The sequence below is a fragment of the Sabethes cyaneus genome, chromosome 2, assembly GCF_943734655.1.
Source record: "Sabethes cyaneus chromosome 2, idSabCyanKW18_F2, whole genome shotgun sequence".
NCBI lineage: Eukaryota > Metazoa > Arthropoda > Insecta > Diptera > Culicidae > Sabethes > Sabethes cyaneus.
This window is the reverse complement of record NC_071354.1, coordinates 59,950,992-59,971,607: the sequence shown is the minus strand read 5'-3', so window position 1 is coordinate 59,971,607 and position 20,616 is coordinate 59,950,992. Positions and strand designations below refer to the sequence as shown.

Genomic DNA, 20,616 nt, shown 5'->3' with positions numbered 1-20,616 from the left:
CAGAGCTATAGAGCATTTTCTTTGGAAATCCTTTAAAAATTAGTTTTTTATATTTAGCTTATGTTGGTTGCATTTTACAAAAATATATAATTCTAGGCGATTGCTGAAGGATTTAAAACACACGTTTTTGCAGAAGGTTGTAAATCTCTAAAACCTTTACTTACAAAGTTATCGCTTCTGGCTCGTGAAATTAATGAAAAATAAAACTTATATAAGCGACAACTTCGTAAGCGAATATGCGATAACTTAGCAAGTAAAGGTCCAAGAAATTTGCGGTCTTCTGCAAAAACGTGTGTTTTGAGTGCTACGATAATTGCCTAGAACAAAGTATTGTTGTAAAATGCAACTAACAAAAGCTAAGCATGAAAAAATAATTTTTAAAGAAGTTTTGAAGAATATGCTCTATAGTTCAGCACTCGATAAAGATAAAAAATTTATTTCTTCAGTAAAGTTGCTTGTTTTTATATTATTTACAACTTAGCTGAAAAAACTAAGTCTATATTTCGTAACACAAAAAAGTTATTTTTTTATTTTTATTATAGTAAACGATCACTAACTTTTGACACTGTTATATTAAGGTGAATACGAACACAAGTGCTGAAGCCCATAAATGATAAAATGAAAGCAAAAGATACTATGAAAAAAGTTCCACTTTTCGCCATTTTCGACCACTGTACGTTGGTGTAAAAAGCTAAAAATCGGATTGAAATAGTGTCTATTCACTAGGGATGGGAGCTGTCATTAAAAATCGTTACTGATGACTGTCAGTAGTTTCCTTTACGTTACTGATAACTATCAGTAATTATCAGTAATTTTGCCCATCGCGGCTTTGCGCAAAAAGAATAGGAAATTGTAATATTAAAACTGCGTTGTTCGTTGTAAGTTAATATTGTAATTTACCAGGCGGGCTTCATGGGAGCTCGTTCAACCAAATTTTTATTATCCTATAAATCTTGCAGAAATATCGAGAGTACAACGTGCCCATGCATGTCATCTTTATTGATTTCAAAGTAGCATACGATACAGTTGATCGAGACCAGCTATGGTACATAATGCACGAAACCGGTTTTGTGGATAAACTGATATCACCAAATACATGAAAGGAAGAGGCTCAAAGCATACAAACGCGTGCCTCCCAGAGACGGTAACCGTTGACGGCGACGAACTAGAAGTGGTAGATGAGTTCGTTTATTTGAGATCGCCGGTGAGCGCGGACAACAACACTAGTTAGGAGATCCAACGGCGCACTCAAGCGGAAAAACGGATACTTTGCCCTTTGCAAAATGCTTCAATCAAGAATCAAGAAGCATACGCTACCGAACGAAGCTGACGATGCAAAAAACCCTTATTAAACCAGTAGTTCTTTATAGACTTGTAGCCGTGTGTGAGCGGAAGGTGCTGCAAACGATATTTGGCGAAAGTCGGTAGGCTACGGTAGACCAGGCGCGTCGTAAGGATGCCGGGCGTGAGTGTGTCGAAAGCAGTTCTCTTCAACAACCGCACCGGCTCCGGGAACAGAAGGCTTAAGGTGCGAGATGGCTCGACCAAGTCGAAAGTGATTTGCGACTTCTGAGACGACGGGGAAATTGACGACGAGCAGCCCAAGATCAAGTTGAATGGAGGCGACTGCTTGAAACAACACGAGCCACCCGGCTTTATGCTGCCGACAACAGCGACGACACATTGTGTCCTCTTCGTCTTTCGTACGCAACCACCGACCACTAAATTTAATCTAACCTAACTAATTTCTCTAACAGGACGACGAAACTGTATCAGTAAATATCAATAATAGCAAAACCTTACTGATACTTAGTGATATTACTACTTACTGATTACTATCAATAGTTAATGATAGTTTTCCCATCCCTACTATTCACCATGGGTGAGTATTTACCAGCAAAGAAGAATGTTTCTCAATAGTTTTCATGTGTCAACGCATAAAATAAATGAATGTCTTCGATATGAATAGTGATTAAGAAAATTACCCCATAAATTGTGGTAAGATCTTTATAGTTTAATCATTGTTTCAGTAATCTTCCGAGCATGTCGCGGCAAAATTTCACTCACCATCAGATAGGCCAAACTTCATAGAATATAGTGAAAGTGAAAAATCTTCCGCCTGGTTCCTCTTTAACATTTTTTAGACATTTCATTATTTTAAGGTGGGGGTCTTTCGGGTAAGACCAGCACCCCTAGAGCTTTACTAGAAAGCATTGATTGATTTTGTTATTAAACACTTGACATATTAATGTTTATTATTTCAGATATTTTAAAACAGATCGAGCTTACTTTGAATCGTCAAATATCAAAAAAATAAACAAAACAAACGCGTTTGCCGCTGATGCGCAGCCCGTTGTAACTTTTCGCGAGTAAGTATTAAGCTTTATTTCTCAGAAGAATTTTCAAGCTAAATTTTATAATTCTACGTATTCTTACATATTCTTCTTAAGTTGGAGGTAAATCAGTTTTAAACTGAAGATGATGATGACTGCAGTGACTATGAAACAAATGACTAGAATGTGATGCTTCTACATATATACATCCTACACATTTGCAGACACACATACACCTCTACATGCTCACATACATTTGGTCACAGACACACCCCAGCTAGCATTTTCATATGTATAAAAAAGGTAAAAATCAGCATTACGTACAGATATACATGCTAAATAAATCGTATTTCATGCGCAAAATTGGCATATCCGTACCATTTTGGAGGCGATATACGTGATTACGAATAATTTTGAGCGTTACGACTATATGAGTATTTATATACGATAATATCCGATTAAGCGCGAGTCGCTCCGTACTACTCTACGATTTTGTGCTGAAAATCGTATGTATGTCAGTTATTATCATTATATACGACAGAAAATCAACTTGATCCCACTTAATCCAGCTTTAGTTACGATTTCGAGTTTGTGGAGAGATATTTACGATAGTTTTCGTACATTGATATACGAGTTGGTGCTAGCTGGGACATATAAACACACATCCCAACACCTAATAAACGGTTATAATTTTATTCGGTTTTTTATAAATATAGGAGAAAGACACGAATTGCACATTACAGGGAATTAGTTGCCAATTTCTTTAACTTTGTATGCAGAATTTTAAGATATCAAATTTCTGATTATTTTTTATCGATATCGACTGGAGAGAAGCAATTTAGCACTTTGGCCAGCTTTTTGGTTCAAATACCCCGTATGTGCAGCGGACTGCGAACGGGCCTTCTTTAAGGCGAGCATTCAACGTGGGAGGTCTTTATCATGGATCTAATTTGTCTGCTCTTTGTCAATTGTCTTTTTTGTGGTAAAATAACATGTCCCAAATTATTTTCGTCACACATCTGTTGCTCTACTTGTTTGATTGAGTCGTCACAATTTGGATTTTTTTGCACTGACGCTCTAACGTTCACTTACTTCAGATTTTGATAATTGTGTAGAAAATAATTTAGTACACTATTAGTATTGATCATAGAACGAAACAATTAAAATTTGAATTATTTAAAATTAGGGATAAAATGTAATACTGTACAGTGAAAGTAAGCAGCACTTGTCTGGCGAAATTTTGAAAATTACTTTGGCACACAAATCGTTCTCCATAACAAAGACTAATGTTTTACTAACTTTTTTCAGTCTCGTTAATTAACAAATTTTTGAACCGATTTTTTATCAACAAGCCATTTTTTTTTGAAACAATTTCTATTTTCAAAGTGTATAACTCAAAACGAAGAAAATTTTCTGACTCAATCTTCTAAAAGAATAAAATAGACGCGTTCCCTGCCATGTGTTCCCCGTATTTTTGTTTTTTTTTATAAAAAATTTATTTTGTGCCATATAATTTCTTCCGAAAAAATAAAAAAGTCCTATACACTTAAAAAACTCAGCAAAATTTGCCGAGATTTGGACAGCCGAGCGTTCGGTGAAAATTTCAGTTTTGCAAATCGACGTTTACGGATCTTTACTAACTTTTGCCATCATAAAAAATTGTACCGAACGCTCGGCTGTCCAAATCTCGGCAAAATTTCGCTGACTTCGGCACTTTTTTTTAAGTGTGTACTAGAGATGGTCGGGTAGCGGAAAATTTGCCCGAAACCCGCACCCGTACCCGTACCCGCCGGGTTCGGGTCGGGTTCGGGTATTGAAAAAAAATAATTTGCGGGTTCGGGTCGGGTACGGGTTCTTAATTTTTGTTTTTGAAACCGGGTACGGGTGGGGTCGGGTATCTCTATTGACCTTTTTAACACTAAAGATGGTCGGGTACCCGGGCCCGTCCCGTACCCGTCGGGTTGCGGTCGGGTTCGGGTATCAAGAATAATAAACTTGCGGGTTCGGGTCGGGTACGGGTTTTTAATTTTTTTCTTGATCGGGTACGGGTCGGGTTCGGGTATTCAAATTTTCATACCCGACCATCTCTAGTGTGTACCTATCCCTGTCGAGAGAGTAACAGATCCGTTCGTAATTGATTACACGAGGTTGCACGAATTAAAATTAAATTAAATGCAGAATTATCAATACAATACGAAGATACAAGTAATTATTACCTACCAAAGCGAAACAATCAATCGAGTACCAGAGTTTTCCGGCATTCAATACACGATTGTTTCACGACATTTTAGTTGCGGTTTAAAAGGTACCTACTCATGTATTCTAACTGTTGTCATTAATGCAAAATAGTTTAAGTGAGGCGTGAGGGATTTTCGCGGTCTCACCTAATAAGAAACAATTCACTACAGTACGTTGATAGTCATCACACTGCAGTGTGATCGAAGTTTTAACAAGAGAAGATATGGCTTCACGTGCCGGCAATGCTGTTACAACCTGTTTGTATTGTCTGACACAGGTTGATTCATATTCGATTAACATTGCATACGAACGAAATCTACTCGAGATGAGCTGTCTGATCACATTACGACTAAGCGAGTAGCGTAGTCGTAAAAGTAAGCTCAAAGCGTTCTAATGGTTTAAACCAGAGATTCAAAACCGAAACATGAAAACAATCGTTCTGTTTTGGTTACTCGTTGAAATTAATTTACAATGGCAAATTAGGATTGTAAAAGCCCAGCATTTTACTAATACACCGCCTTCCGATTACTATCACCGAAAATCGTTGGCAGGTAGGTAAATAGTATCTTCTAAGAAATCGTATACTAAACAAACTGTACAATTTTAAATAGATTGTCCCAGCCGCTTCTATGCTAATCGTGATCGATATAATACAAAGTTTGTATACAGTGGAGAACGAGCCTTTCGCGGTGAATTCCAGCACATGGTGGGTATAATTTTAATTATTTGTTTTGAATCTGATTACCAACCGATCTTGAAACAGGCAGCTGTAGGGTGGACGACAGCAAAAGGTGTCGAATATTTATGTGGAGGAACACTGATAGCTCCAAAGTTTGTGTTAACAGCAGCACATTGCTCAATAAATAGCGATGGGTATGAAATTCGTAGGTAAATTCGTAGGTTTTTGCTAACATCCTCTTGCAGGAAGCAACCGGACACCGTTCGGCTAGGGGATACTGACCTAAGCAGCACTGAGGATGACGAATTTGCACAACAGATCAAAATTCGAACATTCAAAAAACATCCACAGTACAGGCCAAGCCAAAAATATTTCGACATTGCATTGATTGAACTTGAAGAGTCAGCCAAGAATTCGGAAGCCGTCTGTAGTGCCTGTTTGTGGTTGGAAAAGAAGGTTCCTTCGGAAACTTTGAATGCCGTTGGTTTCGGCGCATTAGGATTTGCTGAAAAGTTAAGCCCGACTTTGCAAAAGGCGAAGTTGGCTGTTTTTAACAATTCACATTGTTCAGATCGCATACCTTCAGGTTCGCGGTCGCTACCAAGGGGACTTCTAGAAGAACAGTTTTGTGCAGGTGGCGGGACCATGGACACTTGCGAGGTATGTACTATGAAAATATGTGTAATTTCAATCTTTTGATAATTATGTCATAAAAATGTTTTCTACAGGGAGATTCCGGAGGGCCGATCCAAACCGAAAGGCCTGACGCCGACCATTCAGAAGGCCCCTTAATAGTCGGTGTCGTATTGTTTGGAACACCATGTACCGAAGGATCTACTGGAGTGTACACTCGCGTGGTCTCCTACCGAGATTGGATACAAAATGAAACCAACAAGAGTTTTAGCTATTTGGGTAATAGTTGAAAATGAGTTTTTTTTTTCAATATTGCTAATTTTAATAATAACATTGCAGACTGTGTACGAAATTCAGAATGTTTTCACAGGAAAATAGTAACGATTGGTATAAGTTATCCACCTACTCTTCCTGTCTTTAGGGTGACTCTACACTGGTTTGAAAGTGGATATTCTCAATACCACTGTGGAGCAACCCTAATCGATTACCGTTTCGCCATCACGTCTGCCTCATGCGTAAGTGCACATTCCTTGCTTCCTGGCTACATAATGTCAACATTGAGTCAAGAAAAGATAGCAGTAGAAAATGTTTATATTCATCCAGAATATAGAAATGGAGATAGACCGGAAAATGACATCGCCTTAGTGAAGTTGGCTATGTATTTGATTGCCGAAAAAGAACTCCTTCCGGCCTGCTTATGGAGAGACTCTGAGATTAAAGAGCAGTCTGGTAAACTGTACTACGCGGCAGACACTAGAGAGTTTTGGATACGTGATCCTTCTCAGTTGAACAATCGTCAGCAATTGACTATTGAGAGTAACCTAACTGACAATGGACGTTGCACTGATCCTCTACAACAGCGACGAAATCTGCTCTGTTCAAGCAATAAAATAACGCTCATTCCATCGGTTTGCCAGGTGAAAAAACCGCAAGTTATTCCATATTATTATGATAAAATGACGATAAATTTTCAGATGGAATATGGAGGGCCGATTTCAAACATTGCGACTAACCGTTTTTTGCCGTATCTCTACGGTGTGGTATCGAATCTAAGCACAGGATGTGGTGAAGATTTAGTGGGGACCAGAATAGATCCCCACATAGGTTGGCTCGAAAGTATCGTGCTCGATCATACCCACGATCGGTTAATATTTACGCCTTAATGTGAAATTATTTTGCATAGAATTAAATGAAACTTATATGTAAACATGTTCACCCTGCAGGAAAAACATACTTCCGGTATGATTTTTTTAATTACCGCCCCACGGGGTGACTTAGTGCCAAAAACCAACAATGTTTGTTTGTAAAAATAGACTAGATCTATGTATACTGATGGCTCAAATTCAATATGATTGTAAACATAACATATTTAATCCTAACGTGGAATGGAACACAAATAATATTAGCGAACAGTTTTGCTTAAAAAGGGTTTCAAACTTTTGGGTTAAAAATGCTAGGAAAAAACGTTGACAATAAATGTCCCATATAAACAGATCCAAACGAGAAATCGCATCAACTTGCTATTCTGAAGATAGATAAAGTATTCATTTACAATATATAGCTCCACGAGATGGGGATACCCTATATGGCATAAAGACATTTGGCATAATGCTGTTTGGCATAAATCCATTTGACATCACGGTCATTTGGCATAATTATCACTTGGCTTAATGGTTATTTGGCATAACGACATTTTGACATAATTGATAATCTAGCCAGATTTTGTTGTTTGGTGCTTCGTCGCCTCACAAAGAAAGAGTGATCCGTCCTTACTCGCTATCGCTCGTTCGGACCCAACTGAAGGAAAGAACTAGAGGTCATCAAACCTAGGAAAACAAATAAACCTAGACAGAAGTGATATCTGCACCTGATACAATATCTGATGCAATAAAAACGAGTGAAAAGATAAAAAAAAAACTTTCTCAACATCCTGCCTAAGTAAATCAAAACACCACATCAGCCCTACTTTCTAACCACAGATGCCCTACTTTCTGCCAACAGCAAAAATGTTGTCATACTTTATATGATGAGATGATTTATGTGAAAAATATTTAAGAAAACATGATAACTGCTAGAAAAAAATGTAATCAACAGAATGCTACATCATTTAGGAACTATAAAAGGATCTTTCCGAATGCAGCAACTTGTATATGGCCGCAATTGTAAGATGTACAATTTACTGCGGATTTTGACGCCGCCTGGTGACAAACTCATAAAATGCTATCCCCCATACGAAAGGTCTTAATCTACTGATTAACTTTGCTGAAGACAGTAGCTTTCTATATAGCCTGGATTCCGAGATATTCCGAGATAAAGAGTGTTGTACAAAATACAACGCGCGAGTATCCGTGTTACAAAAGTTGGCGCGAGTAACGAAAGGTTAATAAATATTATAAAACTAAATATAAACAAAGTATTTTTTCGTTTTACTGATACTGACTTTTTCGTGGTCAAACGCTCCTCTGCTTTAATCAAAATAGAATAAACAAAGTAAATTAAATGATGCTCACAAATAACTACGCGCCCCAGTAAAAACAAAATAATTTTATTACACACAGTACGTTCTTGTGAATTTTACTGTTAGATAACGATTTTGATAACTGATAATTAAAAATATAGTCAACTTAATTATAAATGATCCTGAGAAAAAAAATATTACAGTAGAAAGGCCAGGTCACACCGCTAGAAGGATTAATGCAGGTTTTTTCGTTTGCATTATTTTACCACTTTTAGAACCTTTACCTTCTCTTTTCGCGGTTATTAGGTAAGTGCAAGATATATATGTACTAAACTAAAGCATAGTTAAAAAACAATATTTCAAAGATATTAGATGAAAAGTGTTCGAAGTTTGAATCACGTTTTGAGGTGTGATTCAAACTTCGAACACCCACGAATAATATCCGATTTTTCCGGATTTTCTGTCGGGAAAATTAATTATCTGCATTGTAAAGCTGTACAAAGTTAACTTGCTTTAGATGTGGTACATAGAGATTGAAAATATGAGCAATTGACTACAGAAGTACGGACTGAAACTAATTATTGTGTGAAAAATTGAAATCATACTGTTAGGTGGATTTAAAAGGACAATGTTTAGAAAAAGGATGTAATTTCACTTATTTAAGTTGAATGACACTAAACACATTAATACTTTTCAAAGTAATACAAGTGTTCGATGTCTGAGACTGAAATACCCGAGCTTTGAATGTCGACCATGAAAGTGTTCGAAGTTTGAATCAAAACCGGACAGCAGTTTTTTAGTGTTTTTCAATGTAAATTGACATTTTATCCTCATTTTTAAAATTTTAACACGAAAATAATTAAATTGTCATGCTATTAAACCATTTATGTGAGTAGAACAAAGATGTTTTCGAACATTTTCTTTGAAGAAAATTTCAGCATAGCTTAAGCGTTAGAAGTTTGAATCAGAACGGTACTAATAAAAACCGCTTTTAATCGTTCCTGAGAGGATAAATCCTTAGCTGGCAGTCATTTTAGTGTACTATGGTTGTATAGGTAAGCAAAACATTAACTGGTACTTTTATTTTGTTGGTCAGAAGGCAAAATGGTGAAAGGAAAGTATTTAACCTTCTAACGGGTAAGACCGTCTGTAGACGGCCTTCGATTTGGAGCTCCAGAGCCACATACGAAATTTGTCTTGAATTGACTATATGAAAAATATGTTTAGAACAGATTTCCTGACATTTTGATATTAATATCACAACATTCTGAACATGCGTTCAAAAGTTATCAGCTTTCAAAAACACGAATTCTGAAAAATTCTGAAAAATTCTGAAAATAATTATGGAGGGAAAATACTCTTTTTTACTTTTGAAGAAAAATGACATTTAGAACAAACTGTTCGACCTCAATTTTTTTCTATGAGTAATTTACATGCTTTTTTTTCAATTTTGTGAAATTTCTGAACTGAAAAAATATTTAGGTAGTGAATTTGTGCAAACTTTGTGTACTTATTCCAGTTTTTGAAAATTTTAGATCCATTTTTTTCTTATTTGGCGCTTAGAGTAATCTCTAAGAAATTATGTATCGAAAAGCTGAATCTCCAAAACAAAAAAAGTATCTAAATTTTTGATAAGTTATGTAAAAAATTCCAAACAGTTAAAAAAATATAAATGCTGGAATCGTTTTTAACCTTCTGTCTGTACAAAAAAATACTTACGTTGTCTGTACATTGGGGTCAATTTGACCCCAAAATTCAAACTGCTATATCTCAGCGAAAAATGGACGGATTTCCGGATTTTCAAATGTTTTAGAAAGGTAATTTAATGTACCAAATGATAAAACTATGAATGGCGACTTGGCGGGGAGGGGACGTTTTACAAGGAGGGGTTTAGTGAAAACAAATCGGAAAAATCGGGTTTTTCCAGATTTGTGACGTTTATAACTTGAAATCCTTACCAGCTAGAACGATGCTTTCTTCTACAAAAATATACGCGAACACGAGATCTTCAAAGTTATGTGTGGCATTTTACTGGATTTGCTCGCTAGGTGGCGTTTATCCGGAAAAAACCGATCTTTTCTGGTCTCAAATTTTTGGTTTCTGCTCGTTCTTGTTCTCGCTAAAGTTGATTATATAGACAAGATACGAAGTATACATAGTCCGGTGGTAGATAAGACCTTGGTGAACGGTTAAGAATTCATCCACCAGGTGGTGTACGTGGACCATTTTATAAATATTGGTCGCAGTCAAACAAATAGATGACTTGCAAGTTTCCTGTCTACGGCAAGATTGGTCAGGTCATTCTATGATAGACAGTTTAGCACAGCATTTATCCACCAGCTGGCGCAAGTATGCCTTTTGTTTTAATTTATTTATTGTGTATGATCATTTTGTTTCGATAAGAGATCGTCGTCTTCGACATTAATTAGCAAAAATAAACTAGTAATAATTATTCGCAATACTATATAGCCAATACATTACCGATTCAGCCAGGATGTATATTAAAACGATCCGCAAAAATTGAACATACTACCGGAAGAAAATGAATACATCGTCAGCGTCACCTGGCGACCGAATTTTGTACCGAAATTTCCGGAATAGAGCGGTCTCGACTATTTGAACAATTATACCATAGACAAAAAATCTTCTATCTAGTCAGTATTCTAAGCTGCGACAAAAACATAAAAACAAATGGAGCACCAGTGCCACCTAGCGATCAAATTCTGAATCACACTATTAGCCATAGATTTTATCTGTCACAAACTATATTTACTGCAAATCTTGTCTATCTGTCCAATTTTTCCGCGAGCAAGAACTATTTACACGACTAGCATTCATAAATTTAAGACAAAAAAAGTTTATTATTCTCGCCTTACCGCCACCTAGCGAGCAAATCCTGTAAAATACCACACGTAACTTTGAAGATCCCATGTACGCGTATATTTTTGTAGAAGGAACCATCGCTCTAGGTGGTAAGGATTTCGTGATATAAACGTCACAAATCTGAAAAAATTCGAATTTTCCGACTTTTCATTACTAAAACCCCTCCTTGTAAAAGGTCCCCCTCGCTAAGTCACCATTCATAATTTTACTATTTAGTTCATTAAATTACCTTTCTAAAACATCTGAAAATTCGGAAATCCGTCAATTTTTCGCTGAGATATACCAACTTGAATTTTGGGGTCAAATTGACCCCAATGTACAGACAACGTAAGTTTTTCAATAAATTCGTCGCAAAACGTAAGTTTTCGAAATTTTTTGATCAAATAACTTCTATTATAAAAGATCTCCGGTAGACACACCTAGTCGCGAAAAAAGTAGATGAATTCATTGAAAAATAAAAAAGTTATAGCTACTCAAAGTGGCCTGGGGTCAAATTGACCCCAGTGAACAGACAAAGGGTTAAAGTCATTGCAAGGAAACGCCTAAATTCAATGTTTTTGTAATTTTGCCAAAGCTTGGGTGCTTTGAGTTTCAAACCAATATTGTTAGTTACCCATATTTTAAAACTTCTATTTACTGCGAGCAACTATTGTATTTGCCTTACTAGACTCCAGAATGAATATATGTAGTAAATCAATAATTTAAAAACCAAAGTGCCACAAACCTTTCCGATTGCGGGTAACAGCAAGAGAAGAAAATTACGATTGAAATGTTTCAGAGAACTTCCTGCTTAAAACGCTGGAAAAAGAGCCATTTTTGTTCGACTATTTTTAATTGAAATGAAACTTTTCTGATGTGTTGGATACCATTCATTTTCTATGAAAATTAATTTTTTTCGTCAAGCGTAACTGTTCAAAAGGTCGTATTTAGAAATGAGGTCAATATTTAATATATAGCCTAAATTATGCTCTAAAATCTGGTGAAGTGTTATCGATACGGACACTCCTTCGAATTGAAAAGAAAAACTTTAAAATTTGACATTTTTTTTAGAAAATACTCAAATTTTACTTTCTTCAAATCAAACCCAAACAAAATCAAATTCTACGTATAATTTTGAACAAAATATAACTTTTTTCTTAGGCCCAGCCATTCTCAAGTTATTGTTAATTCGAGTTAATGTTAAAATCTAAAAATTAATTCTACGCGAGGTATCCGAGAATGTAATCGACCTTTACGGATTTAAAGCAAATTTTGTCAGACTATCCGTTTAAGGTCAAAAAACAAAAACCCAAAATTGGCACCGGTTGGCCTTCCCCACGGTTAATGGGAGCACCTCCTTTTCACCGAAAAGAGATATTTGTTAAACCCTCTTATTTTCTTTTCCGGAAATATTTGGTTTAAGAAAAAATCATCTTCACATTTCCAAAAAAAATTGACCAAGAAATCCTAAAAAGTATTATTTTTTTAACGGCAGTGCTACCAAATACTTTTTAATTCTATTTGAAAACAAAATTTCTTTTCTTCACCAGATTTTAGAGCATAATTTAGGCTATTTTTAAAAACAATATGAGACAAATCTGGGGGAACATGTTTTGAGATAATTCTCATTTTATGATTTTAATCATGGTTTTTCAAGAGCTTTTGAAGTTTTGTTGTGTAATTTTTTGCTGAAAATACACTTAATTTTCGACCACTTTTTCTTTGACGTCATTTTGAACAAATAAGTAGGTTTTGAGATACGAATTTTTAAAAACATAATAACCTCATTTCTAAATACGCCCGTTTGAAGAATTACGCTTGACGAAAAAAAATAAGTTTCATGGAAAATGAATCCTTGCGTGGTATCCAACATATAAGCAAAATTTCATTTCAATCAAAAATAGTCGAATCAAACCGTTTTGTTAGTTGAGCTGGAATTGCTCTTCATCATTTTTCCTGTATTTCAATGCAAATTACAAAACTGAAAATTGTACACACATACATCATACATACACACATACATATATGCACATAGATACACATACACATACATACATACATACAAATATACAAACATACATACAAATATACAAATATACATACATACATACAAATATACATACATACATACATACATACATACATACATACATACATACATACATACATACATACATACATACATACATACATACATACATACATACATACATACATACATACATACATACATACATACATACATACATACATACATACATACATACATACACATACATACATACATACAAATATACAAACATACATACAAATATACAAATATACATACATACATACAAATATACATACATACATACAAATATACATACATACATACAAATATACATACATACATACATACATACATACATACATACATACATACATACATACATACATACATACATACATACATACATACATACATACATACATACATACATACATACATACATACATACATACATACATACATACATACATACATACATACATACATACATGCATACATACATACACATATAGATACATACATTATATACAATCGACCCTTGATTGATATATTTTGGCTTTGCAGCTTTTGAAAGTTTTAATATACAGTGCTCAAGTGTTAAAGTTTAAACCACTTTTGAAGGAATCATCCGATTTTCAATAACTCGGTTTCGTTTGTTAGATCTCAACAGTAATTTTCAAATAACAATAAATTGTAAAGTAAATGTAAATCCTATTGAATTAATGCTTATATGTAACAAAAATACGTTTTAAATACTTTTGTAACACACTCCTTTACGTAACTTGGTCTTGCCATCTCCGAGAAAAGTGAGTGAGATTAAAAGCGTTAGTTACATACACATACACATTTACATTACACACACACATAGAAAATGCTCAGTTTTCGAAACTGAGTCGAATGTTATATGGCACTCGGCTCGCAGGACCTTCTTTCCATTTCCGAGTGATTTCTATACCTTTATACTATATATTTATATAGTAGAAAGGCAAAACGTGTGTATGTGTGTGTGCGCGCGCGTGTGTGTGTGTGTGCGCGCGCGCGTGTGTGTGTGTGTGTGTGTGTGTGTGTGTGTGTGTGTGTGTGTGTGTGTGTGTGTGTGTGTGTGTGTGTGTGTGTGTGTGTGTGTGTGTGTGTGTGTGTGTGTGTGTGTGTGTGTGTGTGTGTGTGTGTGTGTGTGTGTGTGTGTGTGTGTGTGTGTGTGTGTGTGTGTGTGTGTGTGTGTGTGTGTGTGTGTGTGTGTGTGTGAGGGGGTGGATGTGAGTATATGTGGGTGAATGTGTGTCTGTGTGTGTAGGTGAATGTGGGTGTGTGTGATAGTACTCGCGATTTAGGGATGTTGTTGTATCTTATAATGTACTTAGCAACTGTCTGAGTGAGTTGAGATTAGATTCGCTGACGAGATTCAATCTGCGATGGATGGTACTCAGGGCTGTGTTCGGATTTCGAGTGGGTTGTCAAGTTCATTCGAATCGCACAGAGGGCTTCGTCAAAGTGATGGTCTCTATGGCGAACCAAGTATACAAAAGGCGGTTAAGGCTGAACGGATACGATGGACAAGGCATGTTGCAAGAATGCCGGACAACTACCCTGCAAAGATGATGTTTGCCAAAAATCCGGTAGGAACAAGACGACCAGGGGCGCAGCGTGCAAGTTGGTTAGACAAGGTGGAGCGAGATCTGGCGGAGAGTACACGGTGTCCGAGGAATTGGAGAGCATTGACCCACACCCGAATGCATTGGAGATCTTAGGACGCCAACTAAGTAAAGTGAATAAGTTCAGGAAAAAGAAAAGTATTTGGTCCTGGCTTATTAGTTTTGCGTGTTTTCCGAAAATAACGCAGAACTGTACCGTACGATAGACTGTGATCCCTTGCAACTTCCCGAACTTTCTCGGTTTGTCTTGCTTGATCAAGATCGTGATGTAATACATTTAGTATTATAGCGTTTCGAGTTCTGTATATTGATTTTCCTAGCACGTTTTTTCGTTTTACTGAAAACAAATTACAATTTTAGTCAAAAGCAGCGAACCCTGTTGATCTATATGTTTGACCCATAACACTGGGAAAAGTTAATTTTGCTGTATTGTGGGCCATTGTTTAACTTCGTATATCAAAAGCGGAAAACGAATTTTTTAAGTGGTTTCACCGTAATTCAATGAATACATACCTATTCCCTCAATTTTCATTCATTTAGCATTCAGACACACAAATTTACGCCGCTGTTCAGCTTATAATTCACGACCGACTTTTTATAGGGTAGATGCTCCAGTAGTTGTGGTAGTACCAGTAGTGGTGGAAACGCGAAATATATCATAATTATGGCGGATTTCGAGATAATTTCAATTTTCTATTGTTAAATATATATATTTGTTAACAGTTTTATCTAAAATACACAGTTAAAAGTGAAGATGTTGATGCAACAATTACAAATTCCTTTTGAGAAGACCAATAAAGTGCATTTGCTTAAGAAATTCGTAACAATCCATAACATTTTAACAAGCCTACGCTGTTATCCACCTGCTTCCATGCTCACTGCAAGCGTTACTAAGGGCGGTAAACAAAATTCCACTATTATAGACAAATTTTCCACTATTATAGGAACATTACCACTACTTTGGGAGCACAGACTAATGTCAGGAAAAGCAATATTTTAGATATATAAACCAGCAGAATGGTATAAGTTTGGTATGTATTTAAAGCCAACATTATGGTGCACCATATTATCATGTAGTTCAATTGGAAACTGATAAATTGAGCGTTCAAATTGTCTTTAAACACTATCCCCCGACATAATCCCTCCATTACTGGAGCATCTACCCTAACTGCTGCAAAAATAACAGCAAATCGACAGTCGATTGGAGCCAACTGCCAACTATCGGAAAACTAAGAAAATTTACGCATAGCTTATTCTGAATCGTGAAGACCTGTACTAACACGTTGCGAAAGAAAATTTTATGTACAGCAAAGTTGCATAATCGCACCCTTCAGACATACAGCGTGCTCCATCTCATATCCAACCTAGGATGGAATTCGCCCAAAAGCACATGTTGTGTTGTGGGAAAAAAATTGAGCAGTGTAAATTTTTCGGTCGAGAAGAAATTCAATCTCGATTGCCCCGACTACTGGGCTTATTACTGGAGTGATTTGAGGAAGGAACTAGAAGTCAAACTGAATAGAAACTTTGATGGCGGAATGCTTGCGGTTTGGGCTGTATTTCGCGTAACTGAATAATACCTGGTGTGACGATTTCAACCACGATGGAGTCCGAAAAGTACGTAGAATTGTTGCAAGAGGTCTTGGTTCCCTTTACCGAGAATATTATGGCAGAAGATTTCATTTTCCAGTAAGATAACGCAGCCTACCACGTTAGTAAGAGAACGTTGCAATGGTTTGACGAGCGAGATATCAATGTTTTGAAATGGCCTACACGTATTCCACGTATTCCAGAGTTAAACCCAATTGAAACCCTTTGGAGTATTCTAGTGCAGTTTGTTAACCAAGATGGATGGCAGTTTGGAACAGTACGGGAGCTCGAAACTGCAGTTAACCGTTATGTGTGCGATAAAAATAACACCTTTAGCAGGGCGACAAGGGTACCCGGCTACCCAAAATTGATATTGTTATAACATCAATAATTTTAAACCGATTTTGATGAAATAGGTGTCATTTGATTCGTTAATTTATCTAGTTTTGAATTCTTTGGCTATTTGGCCATTAAAAGACATACGGGGCCCGAAAATCCGGAATTCCGACAGAGTGTCCGCTGTGAGGTAGAGAACTGGTTGTATTGCAGGAAAATCAGTCATGCGGATATATAAACTCTAAAAATTCATACAATGAACTATTTCATATAATGAGATGAATCAGGTTGGTCGTTCCGGAGTAGGTTCCTGTGGGGTCATGGGTGGCCAGTCTAGGATTGGAGGTAAAACCTAGCAATATGGGTATCAAAGTTCTTGGAATTAATTCGGAAGGTGATATTATTTACATTTCGATGTATTTTGATTGGTTATTTCGAAAATGGTTTCTACGGGGTCACAGATGATACCGCAGGATTCAAGACAATGCTTAGCATTATCAGAACAGTTTAAAACGTAGAACCATCCGTTATACATTTGGAACCTGTTCCGAAATTATTAATCAGTACTAAACTGGCCATATCCGTTCAAAACATCTAAAAGATCCGCTAAACCAATTCTAATATTGGATTAGGCACCCAACTGGCCATCTGTAACCCTACAGGGACCCAATTCTGGAATGGCCAATGCGATCTAAAGTCACCAATTTATATAATAAGATGAAAAAAGGGTCCACAATGTCAAGTTCAAAACTAATAGCTTTACTGAAGGCTGATAATCTCAAAACAAGCGGCTTCCCACGTTTTACCGGACGTTGCTCCGGAATTACCGATTCCCGGGAACTACATGTCATTTGATGGCCAAATGCTTTATCTAATCAAAACTAGCTAAATGTACGAATCAAATGCCACTGGATTCAGCCAAATCGGTTCAAGATAGCCAAAGTTATGAACATAGCAAATCATGGGTACCCGGGTGCCCTTGTCGCCCTCCTACGTAATAAAAAAATTCAAGGGCCTCTCATTGCTAATCCCCTTTATGGATATGCACCAAAAAAACCTCAATTACTTAAGATCAACGAGTTTTACGATGTCGCAAAATTTCAAAAACGTATGTTTTAAATTGAATGAGTTATAACTATTTTAAAACTGAAAAGGTACCCGGGTACCCTGTTGCACAAATAACGGTTAAAGAATCCTGGAGATCCATTCATGTCACAATACTGCAAAAGCTCGTCGATTAGATTCCGGACAGGATTTTCGAAACAATTCGAAATAGCGTAAAGCAAACGAGATGTTAAGTATTGTTAACTGTTAAAATATTACTCACATCCTTGTTGGAACCAATAAAAGTTAAAATGCGGTTAAACGAATTTCCGTTATTAAAACCCACCTTTGTCCTTTCCTCACTGGAATTTTCCTCATTGTATTGCATTAGAGCTACACGCCAATTCCACCTGCGATTTATATTTATCATGGTTCACTGAGAGAGGATAAATGTTTTTCAGGGAAAAATGAAATGAGATATTATCAACTCTCATTTTGTAGTGGAAAAACCCGATTTAATCCACCTATTGGTGAAAAGAACCTTTGTTATACCATCTCATTTGTCATTTGAGATAGAATTCGACACGCCCGGAACATATACATAATTCAACTTTTTGATAACACTATGGTAGGTATCATCAATACCTATGCATGTCTATGTAATATATTGATAAATTTGTATAATATTTCAAAGCAATCAAAAAATGTTTTCCTTTTATTTGTAATTTGTTATTTTGAGTAAATAGCGGGGTCGCATTCTGGTGTTTGGTTTAAGTTAGAAACTGGCCGTTTTCCTGGATGTATTCGGAGTGTTCCCAGGACGTGTCCGGCTGTGGCCAATGTAATCCTGGACACTTTATATGACGACAAATGAACTACTTTTGCAATTTTGAGTACTTTAAGATGTCACATGTTGTATTTCAGTTCAGTTCAGAAACTGATCCCCGATTCGGAACATTGCCGGACGTGTTCAGAGGTAGCCGATGATGTCTTGCACATTTTATACGACTACCAATGGTATAGTTATGCAATTTCGAATACTTGGACGTGTCGCATGACGGGTTCATTATGATTCAAGGTGCTTCTAAGCTCAAGTTTCATATATTCCGGACCTTGTGCCGGACATATCTTCGGAACCGTACATCCGATCCAAATTCTGTTCAATAGAATTCTTCTAGGCCACAAAACTTTCAGTTTGTTAGTTATTGCAATCAAGTCGGTTCAGGCATTTCCGAAAAGCAGATGTTTATTGTTATATTTTCACTACTGAGACTATTAAGACTAAGACTAAGATTGAGGCTAAAAGTAGTGAAAAATCACATGGGACTGTTATGCGTTTATGGGTAGTAATGGTAGTTATCATCAACACATATGCGTGTGTATGTAATATACTGATAAATTTGTAGAATATTTCAAATCAATCAAAAAATCGTGTGCAACGTCCTTGGGTAGGATTGATATTAAAGAGGGACCCTCACTGGAAAGTCGAAAAACTTGTTTGTTTTTCATTTTCAGAAGCCTTTTATCTTCAGAAATGTTGAGCCCAAAGTATTTTTCGGTACGTGGTCTCGTTGAAAATTTACAGTAAAACTGTGGGATCACTTGAAGGAAAGTACAGTGCTGTACAATAGTTTAAACGCGCTCTCCTCGAAACCATACATATTCAGCGACGAAGCGTGTAGCTCAGTATCTAGAGGATCGATTTGGCTGATTTTTTTTTGACGTGTAAAAATGAATTATCTAAATTGTGACGTACCCGCTTTTCGATATCTCAATTTTTCAGATTACGCTGCATTTTAAAAAAAATCGTCACAACTCGCAACCTGTAAGAGATAGATAGATACTATGTACAGCAAAGTTGTTTATTTTACTGTGTTCTATAATTTTTGTGGAGACACTGTACTTTTTTGGACGCATTTGAAAAAACAAAAATTTATATCACCCTAATAAATAGATTTACGGTTACCCTAATAGAGTAAAAAGTTGCGCCATATTTTTTAATAAACTTTTCCAAAGACACACCACCTGGAAAATTAAGCATTTTTACGCTAGAGAACTTGATCGCGTTTTTTTTTCTTTTTGGTTCATATCAGTACAGTTTGCTTAAATAATTTCATCAATGTTTTATCAAATAACTTTTGACTGATCAGGCCGATTCTAATAAGATTTAGCACATATATTCACAGCGTTAGGCCCTCTCGTTTGATACTGAGATAATTGAAATCAGCTTAATTATCTGGTTTTAACCGTTATACGTTAACGTTATAAATAATTGTAAATTTTATTATGCTGCACACGACTGCTCATAACTTCCAAATTAAACATCCAATCAATAACCAAATCAATAGTAATCTATGAGGCTACATTACCTAACAAATGAGACTAATAGCGCATAAATCGGTTTGGCCATCTCTGAGAAACGTTCGACTAATTGACACCTTGAAAAAGAACATTTTTAAGTATAACTTTTGAACTACTTGATTGTTTTCGATAAAACTCTCCCAACAAATTTGCAGTAGCAAAAGCTTTAATTTGATACTAAAATTGTTGAAATCGGTTGAGCGGTTCCGGAGAAAATCATGTCACGTAAGTTTTACATTTTTGCTTATAACTTTTAAACAAAATGTCGGACCGCAAAACAATTCAATAGTGAGGTGATAACACCTTTCAAATAAGCGTAATAGCAAACGAGTCGGTCCAGCCATCTCCGAGAAACAGACGACTAGACGACTAAAGTC

General features: G+C 36.2%; 1 protein-coding gene across 1 annotated transcript; it reads left to right on the top strand.

The window, feature by feature from the left end:
• Positions 1-4,955: 4,955 nt before the first annotated feature.
• On the top strand, positions 4,956-8,258 carry LOC128734822 (serine protease 53-like). The gene is made up of 7 exons (XM_053829187.1): positions 4,956-5,122; positions 5,183-5,277; positions 5,335-5,444; positions 5,496-5,910; positions 5,979-6,162; positions 6,223-6,800; positions 6,858-8,258. The coding sequence occupies exons 1-7, from the start codon at positions 4,996-4,998 to the stop codon at positions 7,044-7,046; spliced, it is 1,698 nt and encodes a 565-aa protein (XP_053685162.1). The 5' UTR covers positions 4,956-4,995; the 3' UTR covers positions 7,047-8,258.
• Positions 8,259-20,616: the final 12,358 nt, after the last annotated feature.